We start from the raw sequence: 11,094 nt of genomic DNA, 5'->3' as shown, positions 1-11,094 counted from the left end.
GCTTGAGGTTGCATGACAGAATTTTGTAAGACCAATGACTTATTCATTACAAATTTCTTTTTCCAACAACATATATGGCAGCTCTGCATGTAATCTAGTCAGATGGAATACACAGGAATCAAATTGACTATATCTGTGAAAAGAGATGATAGAGAAGCTCAACATTATCAGTCAAACAAGGCTAAAAGGTGACTGTGGAACAGACCATCAATTGCTCATATGCAAATTCATGTTGAAGCTGAAGACAATTAAAACAAATCAACAAGAGCGAAAATATGACCTTGATTATATCCCTCCTGAATTTAGAGACCATCTAAAGGATAGATTTGATGCATTGAACACCAGTGGCTGAAAACCAGGGGAACTGTGGGATGACATTGAGAACATCATTTATGAAGAAAGAAAGAAAGAAAAAAAAAAAAACAAAAAACCTAAAGTCACTGCTGTTGAGTCGGATCTGACACATAGTGACCCCTCCTTGGGTTTCCGAGGCAGTATTACTATGAAAGTCCATTGCCCCATCTTCCTTCCAAGGTGTGGCTGGTGAATCGCCAGCCTTCTGATTAGCAGCCAAATGCCTTAGGCATTATGCCAGCAGAGAAGGTCATTAAAAAGACTAGAAAGGAAGAAAAGACCAAAATGGATGTCAGAAGAGGCTCTGAAACTTGCCCTTGAGTAGAGAGTAGCTAAAGCATATGGAAGAAATGACAAGATCTAAGAGCTGAACAGAAGATTTCAAAGAGCAGCTCAGGAAGACAAAGTCAATTACTATGATGAACTGTGCAAAGACCTGGAGTTAGAAAACCAAAAGGGAAGAACACACTCAGCTTTTCTCAAGCTGAAAGAGTTGAAAACAAAATTTAAACCTCGAGTTGCAACACTGAAAGATTCTGTTGTTGTTGTTGTTAGGTGCCATTGAGTCCTCTCTGACTCATAGCAACCCTATACACAGCAGAACGAAACACCACCCGGTCCCGTGCCAGCTCCACAATCCTTGCTATACTTGTTCCCATCACCAAAAACATTGTGTCAATCCATCTTGTTGAGGGACTTCCTCTCTTTTGTTGACCCTCCACCTTACAAAGCATGACGTCCTTCTCCGGGGAATGGTCCCTTCTGACAACATGACCAAAGTAGGTGAGTTGAAGTCTGGACATTCTTGCTTCCAAGAAGCTTTCTACTGCACTTCTTGCAGGACAGATTTGTTAGTTCTTTTAGAAGTCCATGGTACTTCAGCATTCTTCGCCAGCACCACAACTCAAAAGCATCCACTCTTCTTTGGTCTTCCTTATTAATAATTCAGCTCTCACATGCATATGAGGTGATTGAAAATATCATGGCTTGTGTCAGGCACACCTTAGTCCTCAGGGAGACATCTTTGCTCTTCAGCACTTCAAAGAGGTCCTTTGCAGCCAATTTGCCCAGTGCTGTACATCATCTGATATCGTGACTGCTGCTTCCATTGGTGTCGATTTTAGAACCAAGCAATGTAAAGTCTTTGACAACTTCAATCTTTTCTCCATTTATCGTGATGCTGTCATAGGTCCAGTTGTGAGGATTTTGTTTTCTTTACATTGACATGGAATCCATACTGCAGACTGTATTCTTCAATCTTCATCAGTAAGTTATTCAAGTCATCCTCACTTTCAGCAAGCAAAGTTATGTCATGAGTGTATCGCAGGTTGTTATTGAGTCCTTCTCCAATCCTGATGCCAAGTTCTTCTTCATAGAGTCCAGCTTCTCAGATTATTTCCTCAGGAATGACAGCCTCCTGGTCTATGTAAAGGTTCCTCATGGGTACAACTGAGTGTTCTGGAATTCCCATTCTTCTCAATGTTACCCATAATTTGTTATGATCCATACAATCAAATGCTTTTGCATAGTCAATAAAACAAAAGTAAACATCCTTCTTGTATTCTTTGCTTTGATCCAAGATCCATCTGCCATCAGCAATGATGTCCCTCATTCCATGTCCTCTTCTGAATCCACCTTGCATTTCTGGAAGTTTTCTGTCAATATACTGCTGAAACCATTTTTGAATTATCTTCAGTAAGTTTCTACTTGCATATGATATTAATGATATTGTTCGATAATTCCTATGTTCTGTGGAATCACCTGTCTTTGGAATGGGTTCAAACATGGATCTCTTCCAGTCAGTTGGCCAGCTAGCTCTCTTCCAAATCTCTTGACATAGCCAAGTGAGTGCCTCCAGTGGGCCATCTGTTTGTTGAAACGTTTCAATGGGTATTCCGTCAATTCCTGGAGCCTTGTTCTTTGCCAATTCCGTCTGTACAACTTTGACTTCTTTCAATACCATTGGTTCTTGATTAAATGCCACCTCCTGAAATGGATGAAGATCAACCAGTTCTTTTTGGTACACTGACTCTATGTATTCCTTCCATCTTCTTTTGATGTTTCCTGCATCATTCAATATATTGCCCATAGAATCTTCCAATATTGCAAATCAAGGCTTAATTTTTTCCCTCAGTTCTTTCAGCTTGAGAAATGTCAAGCGTGTTCTTCCCTTTTGGTTTTCTAACTCCAGGTCTTTGCACATTTCATTATAGTAATTGGCTTTGTCTGCTCAAACTGCTCTTTGAAATCTTTAGTTCAACTCTTTGATGTTGTCATTTCTTCCATTTATTTTAGCTACTCTTTGCTCAAGGGTAAGTTTTAGAGCCTCTTCCCATATCCATTTTGGTCTTTTCTTCCTTTCTCATCTTTTTAATGACCTCTTGCTTTCTTCATGGATGATGTTCTTGATTTCATCCCACAATTCTTCTGGTTTTCAGTCATTGGTGTTCAATGCATCAAATCTATTCTTTAGATGGTATCTAAATTGAGGAAGTATATATTCAAGGTCATATTTTGGCTCTCCTGGGCTTGTTTTAATTGTCTTCAACTTCTAGTTAAACTTGCATATGAGCAGTGGATGGTCTGTTCCACAATCAGCTCCTAGCCTTGTTTTGGCTGAAGATATTGAGCTTTTCCATCATCTTGTGCCACAGATGTAGTCAATCTGATTCCTGTGTACTTCATGTGGGGAAGTCCATGTGTATAGCCACCGTTTGTGTTGCTGAAAAAAGGTGTTTGCAATGAATAAGTTGTTGGTCTTGCAGAATTCTATCATACCAGCATTATTTCTGTCACCTAGGCCAAATTTTCCAACTACTGGTGATTCTTCTTTGTTTCCAACTTTTGCATTCCAGTCACCAGTCATAATTAACACATCTTGAATGCATGTTCGGTCAATTTCAGATGGCAGAAGTTGATAAAAATCTTCAATTTCTTCATCTTTGGCTTTGGTGGTTGGTGCATAAATTTGAATAATAGTGGTATTAACTGGCCTTCCTGTAGGCATATGGATATTATCCTATTACTGACAGCATTGTACTTCAGGACAGATCTTGAAATACCCTTTCTGATGATGAAAGCCAGACCATTACTATTCAAATTGTCATTCCTGACATAGTAGATCATATGGTTGTCCAATTCAAAATGGCCAAAACTGGTCCATTTCAGCTCACTAATGCCTACGATATCAGTCTTTATGTGTTCCATTTCATTTTTGACAACTTCAAATTTCCTAGATTCATACTCGATACATTCCATGTTCTGATTATTAATGGATGTTTCAGCTGTTTCTCAATTTGTGTTGTCCCATGTCAGTAAATGGAGGTCCTGAAAGCTTTACTTTGTCCATATTAGTAAGGTTGGTTCTACTCTGATGAGGCAGTTCTTTCCCAGTCATATTTTCAGTCCCTCCTGACATAAGGGGCTCATCTTGCTGCACTGTATTGGACAATGTTTCTGGGCTATTCCTAAAGTTATCTAGTAATGTATCAGACAGTGTTTCTCTGTTATTCCTAAAGTTTTCTGTGGCAAATTCTTTGAGAAATGGAAGGCCTCTTCCTTTTTGCAAGTCTCTCAGTCTGTAAGCTCTGGTGAAATGTGTGCACCATGTGCAACTCTGCTGGTGTTTGAAACACCGGTGGACAGCCTCAAGCCTCACAGCAACATGTAAGACACCATAGTACAAAAAACTGACATAAAGTTCATCTCCCTTAGCTGTTTGAAATTTCACCCCCCCCCTTCTTCTTACCTGGAAGCTTTTGCCTTGTTGTCACTGGCTTTCCCTCCTTTCTGTGTTTTGGGTGGGGGCTTTCTCCCTCTCCTTACCTTGCCACCTTGTCCTTCCTGGCTTTCCCTCCTTTTCACCATTTGGGTGGGGACTGTCTCCCTCCCCTTTCCTGGATCCTACTTCCTTGTCATCCCCAGCTCTCACTCCTTCCTGCATTTTGAGTGGGGCCTGTCTCCTTCCCCTTACCTGGATCCTTTGAAAAATCCATTGAAAGATTCTATGGGCAATACATTGAATGATGCAGGAAACATCAAAAGAAGATGGAAGGAATACACAGAGTCACTGTACCAAAAAGAATTGGTCAATGTTCATCCATTTCAGGAAATGGCATATGATCAAGAACCAATGTTACTGAAGGAAGAGGGCAATGCTGCACTCAAGACATTGGTGAAAAACAAGGCTCTAGGAATTGATGGAAAACCCATTGAGATGGTTCAACAAACGAATGCTGCACTGGAGGCACTCACTTGGCTATTCTGAGAGATTTGGAAGACAGCTACTTGGCCAACTGACTGGAACAGATCCATATTTGTACCCATTCCAAAGAAAGGTGATCCCACAGAATATGGAAATTATCAAACAATATCATTAATATCACATACAAGTAAAATCTTACTGAAGATAATTCAAAAATGATTTCAGCTGTATATTGACAGAGAACATCCAGAAATGCAAGGTGCATTCAAAAGAGAACATGGAAAAGGACTATCATTGCTGATGTCAGATGGATGTTGGCCAAAAGCAAAGAATACCAAAAAAAATGTTTACTTTTGTTTTATTGACTATGCAAAAGCATTAGAGTGTGTGGATCATAACAAATTATGGATAACATTGAGAAGAATGGGAATTCCAGAACACTTAATTGTACTCATGAGAAACAACCTTCACTTAGACCAAAGGCTGTCATTCAAACACAAGGGAATAATGCATGGTTTAAAATCAGGAAGAGTGTGCATCAGGGTGGTATCCTTTCACCACACTTATTCAATCTGTATGCTGAGCAAATAATCTGAGAAGTTGGACTATATGAAGAAGAACATGGCATCAGGATTGGAGGAAGACTCATTAATTAACAACCTGCAATATGCTGATGACTCAGCTTTGCTTCCTGAAAGTAAGGATGACTTGAAACACTTACTGATGAATATTAAAGACTGCAGTATGCAGTATGCTTTACACTTCAGTATAAAGAACACAAAAATCTTCACAACTGGACCAATAAGCTGCATCATGATAAATGGAGAAAAGATTGATGATGTCAAAGACTTCACATTACTTTTTTCTATAATCAACACTAATGGAACCAGCAATCAAGACATTAGATGACATATTACATTGTGCAAATCTGCTGCTAACGACCTCTTTCAAGTGATGAAGAGCAAGACATCTCCTTGAACACTAAGTTGCACCTACCCAAGCTGGGGTATTTTCAATGGCCTCATACCATATGAAAGCTGGCATAAATAAGGAAGACAGACGAGTTGATACTTTTGAGTTGCAGTGTTGGCAAAGAATACTGAAGGTACCATGGACTACTAAAAGAACTAACAAGTCTATTCTGGAAGAAGTATAGCTGGAATGCTCCTTGGATGAGAGAATGGCCAGGCTTCATCTCACCTACTTTGGTCATGTGGTCAGAAGGGACCATTCCCTGGATAAGAATATTATGCTTGGTAAAGTGGAGGGTCAACAAAAATGAAGAAGGCCTGCAACAAGATGGATTGACACAGTGGTTACAACAATGAGCTCAGGTATAGCAAGGATTGTGAGGCTTCCCCAGGAGCAGGCAGAGTTTGGTTCTGTTGTACATAGGATCACTTTGAGTTGGAGATGACTTGATGGCACCTAACAACAACAACAACTTCCCTAATGAGCTCCATAACATTGTGTTTTTTCTGAGAGTACTGTGTGGTTATTACAATGTATTACTGAACCCACCATAGAAGTAGAGAGTGCCATGGGAGGGACAGTTGGTGTCAGAATTGATAAAAAGTTTAGAAGGTGGTAACATGTCTGACCTCCTCTTCATGGGAATCAGCCTTGGGCTATTGATGTTGTCCTTGATCCTCCTTCCCATTTTGAAGTTAGAGGAGATCAGAAGGTGCTGCCTCATGCCCTTTTCTACAAAAGGGAAATACTACTACATACACTATTCTGTCATAACAGTGGTAACAATGATCTATGAGTGCATACGTAGATAAAAATGCAAGCTGAATTGGTGTGAGAAGGAGAACGGGACTTCACTCATGAATATGTATGGATTTGACAGAGGATATTTCTATATACATATTTACATGCACTGCAAATATTACGTATGTATAGTAGAACATATGGCAGAAAAGTTATGAAAATTTCTTGTTGTTGTTGTTGTTATATGCCATCAAGTTGGACCCGACTCATAGCGACCCCACCTTGGGTTTCCGAGGCAGTATCACTACGGAAGTAGATTGCCTCATCCTCTTTCCGCGGAGTGGCTGGTGGGTTTGAACTGCCAGCCTTCTGGTTAGCAGTCAAGTGCCTTAGGCACCATGCTACCAGAGCTCCCACAACCAAATACCTTGAGGGAATGAGTCACTGGGCCTGAAGGCTCTGAGTCATAGTCTTGGGGGACAGTCAGTCAATTGGTCCACAAAGATAATGCTCTATATCCTACTTTGGTGAGTAGTGATTAGGGTCTTAAAAATTCATCAATACCTCTCTAAGGCAAATCTATTGGTCTCTCCACATCCAGAGCACAGAAAAGTGAAAAAATCAAAGATGCATGGAAACAATTAGTCCAAAGGACTAAAGGGACACTTGGAACCTCAACCCATGTGACCCTGAGACCAGGAGAACTATATGGTACCTGGTTACCACTGCTGAAGGATTTGAAAAGGGTCACAATAAGAGGTTTCAGAGAGAATAGTAGAAAAATGTGGACAAAAACTGAAATTTATAAAAGAGACTAAGGCATTTGACTGCTAACCAGAAGGTCAACAGTTCAAACCCACCACCCACTCCTCAGAAGGAAGGTTGGGGAGTCTACTTCCATAGAGATACTGCCTCGAAAACCCAAGGAGGGATCACTATGAGTCAAATTGATTCAATGGCAGTGAGTTTTTTTTTGTTTTTAGTATACTGGTCTGATGTGGATTCGTGGAACCCCTAAGATTATGGCCCTTAGTCACCCTTTGAGCCTGGAACTGAACTTACCTTCATGGCTCAACTTTGACCCAAATAACAGACAGGCCTATAGGGTGAACAATAACACAAATGTGTTAAAAATATTTTGGGGAAGAGACACCCGTGCTTTCTGTCAGTCTCGTACTTTCTCAGAATCGGTGATGAATTTACTCAGTGGGAAACCAATGAAATGACAGGGCTGTTAGCTAGGACTGGCTGCTGTGTCTGCATGTCTTCCAGCTCTTCTCATTTCTTGATACTTCTTGGCCCTATCCCTAGGCTAAGTATCTTCTAAGATGCTCCACTTGCATGGCCCACAGATGCTCCAGATGCTAGAGAAATCCTTGAGGAAGAGGCTCCCTGAATCCTTAAAGGTGAGAATGGAAAATTCTTATGGAAACAATAACTAGCAACCTCTCATGGAAGAAGTGAGAAAAAGAAGGTTCACTGAGTATCTATCCAGGGCCAGGCACTCATTCATGTTATATTTCATTTTGCTCCCATCACCTCTCCCCAAGGAAGTTACATTATCCCCATGGCTTAGAAGAGCAAATTGAGGCAAAGTTCGAAGACTTGATCAGCATACAATAGTGAGTGGTACTGCTATAGTTTGGAACCACTTGTGTTCTTTGCTCTCAACAACTCTGTCACTTCTAAGAAATGTGGCATAATAACAATGGAAGGTTTCTCAGAATTGCAAGATTGACTATCATATTATTGTTTAATTTGTTCTCCTTAAGCAGTCATATGTCTGGTGACAGATCAACTATCGTGGTTCCTTTTGGAAAGTTGATAATAGACCAAATCCTATTTTGCCATACCCCAAAGGATTATATGTATTTTGGGATGAGATAGAAATTGAGTTTTAGAAATGGATTAATGGGTATGTATTATAGAGTGTTCTCTGCAGTAATATAAGGTGCAAAAGAATGCCATTGCCATATGATACAGGTATCAATTAATCAAGAAGACATAATAAAAATGCAGAAAGCATATTATTTAACAGGAGAGTTTTGGAATACATTAGGCAAAAACTGATAAAACTGAGAGAAGAAATAGGTAAACCCACAAGTACAATTAAAGACTTCAACACTCTTCTCTCAGTAACTGATAGAACAAGTAGATTAAAAAAAAAAAAAAACTAAACAAAACAATCTACCAATTGGCCTAGCTAACACACAAAACTCTCCCTAAAAACAGAAGAATATACGTAATTTTCAAGTGGACACTTACCAAGAAAGACCATATTGAAGAATTTTTAAATTACCTTTAATCCTACCAAATATATTCTTGAATGATATTGATATTAAACTTAAAAAACTAAAGGTATCTGAAAAAAAAGAAATATTTTGTAACTACGCATCACCCTTCTAAAATGTTCATGCTTCAGAGTAAGAAGAAAAAAGGGAAAATACTGGAATTGAATAAAAATAAAAGAATAACACATCAAAATTTATGTGATGTGGTTAAACTAATGATAAATGGGATATTTACACTATTAAAAACTTATACTGAACAAGAAAAATGATCTCAAGGCAATGATTTAACTTTCAACCTTCAGAAACTAGAAAAAAGGGACCCAATTAACTCCAAAGTAAGTAGAAAGAAAGAAATTATAAAAGGTAAGAGCAGGAATCAATGAATTTGAGAGAAACAAATGGTAAAGAATGTCTCTCTGTGGAGTCAGTGTAGCATTAATCTTCCTGCACTGATTTGTTAAAATGTGCACAGAGTATTGCCAACCAGGGAAACCCATCCAAGCCCTGGTCTTCAGAGATTTTACTGGAGCTTCATTACAAAGGCATGATTGGTTTGTTACCCATGTGGTTGATTTCAGTCTCCAAGTCAACTTCTATGATTGGCCAAAAACATTCACCCTAAATCACATTGTTGCTCTTTCCAGGATGGCCAGCCCTCATGCCAAATCATGTTAGACTATCTAGTATGACCCAAGCCTACTACCCCAAAAGTCAGTCCTATCAGGTATGACATTTCAAGGGCTTAGAGATCACCTCCCATAAAGCAAGAGCAAAGGCTAAAGCTCTTTTGGGGCAGGATTATGCTCTTTCCTACACAAGATCCTTCCGTATAATCGATATTATGTTGTTGTTGTTGTTATTTGCCGTCGAGTCGGCCCCGACTCATAGCGACCCCTCCTTGGGTTTCCGAGGCAGTATCACTATGGAAGTAGGATTGCCCAACCTTCCTTCCGAGGAGTGGCTGGTGGGTTTGAACTGTCAGCCTTCTGGTTAGCCGTCAAGTGCCTTAGGCACTATGCTACCAGAGCTCGATATTATGTAGTCATTAAAAAAATATTTATGTAGATTTGTGTTAATTGAACTGAAAATGTACCCAAAGTATAGTGTGTATGGGGAAAACATATTAAAAGTTTATACTGGGTAATTTCATTATTTAAAAATTGTGTATATATACCTAAATGGAAAACAAAGTAGAAAGATATATTAAAGTCTACAACATGAGAGTGAATGATTTTCCATTTAACTAATCGGAATATTTAGAAATCTTCATGTAACATTCTTATAGTTTAACCCAAGAGTCAATTTCTATTGGAGGAATAGAGTAGAAGCTAAAGAATATTGGAGTAGACGCCTTCTCAAGTAGCTTTCCAGATTTCATTGAGTAAGTCTGTACTAAAGACAACATGTTTCCATCCAGCCTGACATTCTGACTCTCCCACTTTTTTGGGATGCTGCAGGTTTATGGGACTGTCTTCCACATGAACCAGGGAAACCCATTCAAGCTAAAGGCCCTGGTCGACAAGTGGCCAGATTTTGATACGGTGGTTGTCCGCCCTCAGGAACAGGTAAGGGACCAGGTGAAAATGCTTGTATGTTCCTAGTTGCAGTTGCATATCATGTGCGTGGCAATATGGCAGACCCTGGGACTACTGGAATGAATCATGGTGATGGGGACAAGTCCTTGTCTTCAAGAAGTTCACAGCCTGGAGGAGAAGACAGATTAGTTTATAGCATAGTGTGAGATAGACAAGGACAGAAGATGTGCAAGAAACACAAGTAGCCCAGGTGAAAGCTGATTACAATTATACTTGGAAGAAGGTTAGAGACACTTCTTGGTGGAGGTTTCATCAGAACTCGATTTTGTAGATAACGATATTTTGTCAGACTGGAAAGGAAAAGAGAACATTCTAACCAAAGAGTCCAAAAGGAGCAAAGATGTGAAAGAGCACAGTGAGTTAGGATGAATAAAGAGAAAAATTACAACACTAAAATTGTTGTATACATTTTAGGTAAAGATATAAAAAACAGTGACGCTAAATTGGTATTTGCACCTGGCAACCTTGTACAGCCTGGGGACACAGAAATGAATGTAGGGGATGGAGAACAAGTGCCCATCCTCAAGAAGCTCACAGGTTTTCATTTTAATTACTGACAAAGATTTTAATGATTGATTCAGGGCTAAAATTGGAATTATGTGATTTGCTTTAAATCTAATTTTCTAAAAAAGGTTATCATTGGTGTCCTTGCTGAGCCATGAGTGCATTTCTGGGCAAAATGTTCCCGTTATGATGTATTTGTCGGGTAGTTGTCCTCTTCTGACTCCTTCCTTCTTCAAATAATCCTATTTCTTCCTTGATAACTTTAAGAAGACCATTTTGAACTTGTTCTGTGTTTTCATTTTGCTGGCTTTGCAAATATCTATTTATTTATTTATTTTTAAAATTTTATTATTTTATTTTATTTTATTTTGATTTGGGTGAAGATTTACAGAGCAAATTCACTTTCCATACAGCAGTTCACATATACTTTGTC

General features: G+C 39.2%; 1 protein-coding gene across 1 annotated transcript in view; it reads left to right on the top strand.

Annotated features, from left to right (window-relative positions):
• Positions 1–2,076: 2,076 nt before the first annotated feature.
• LOC103208202 (glycine N-acyltransferase-like protein) overlaps positions 2,077–11,094 on the top strand; it is an 18,066-nt gene continuing 9,048 nt past the window's right edge. Inside the window, exons 1-4 of the mRNA XM_007953880.2 lie at positions 2,077–2,100; positions 7,624–7,677; positions 10,020–10,127; positions 10,631–10,694. Of these exons, the coding sequence (XP_007952071.2) occupies positions 2,077–2,100; positions 7,624–7,677; positions 10,020–10,127; positions 10,631–10,694 (250 nt within the window). The remainder of the gene's footprint in view (positions 2,101–7,623; positions 7,678–10,019; positions 10,128–10,630; positions 10,695–11,094) is intronic.

This window comes from Orycteropus afer, unplaced genomic scaffold (genome assembly GCF_000298275.1).
Source record: "Orycteropus afer afer isolate SDZICR_OR568_19922 unplaced genomic scaffold, OryAfe1.0 scaffold00419, whole genome shotgun sequence".
In the NCBI taxonomy this organism is placed as follows: Eukaryota; Metazoa; Chordata; class Mammalia; order Tubulidentata; family Orycteropodidae; genus Orycteropus; species Orycteropus afer.
The sequence above is the reverse complement of the archived record's forward strand: the minus strand, read 5'-3'. Positions and strand labels throughout refer to the sequence as shown.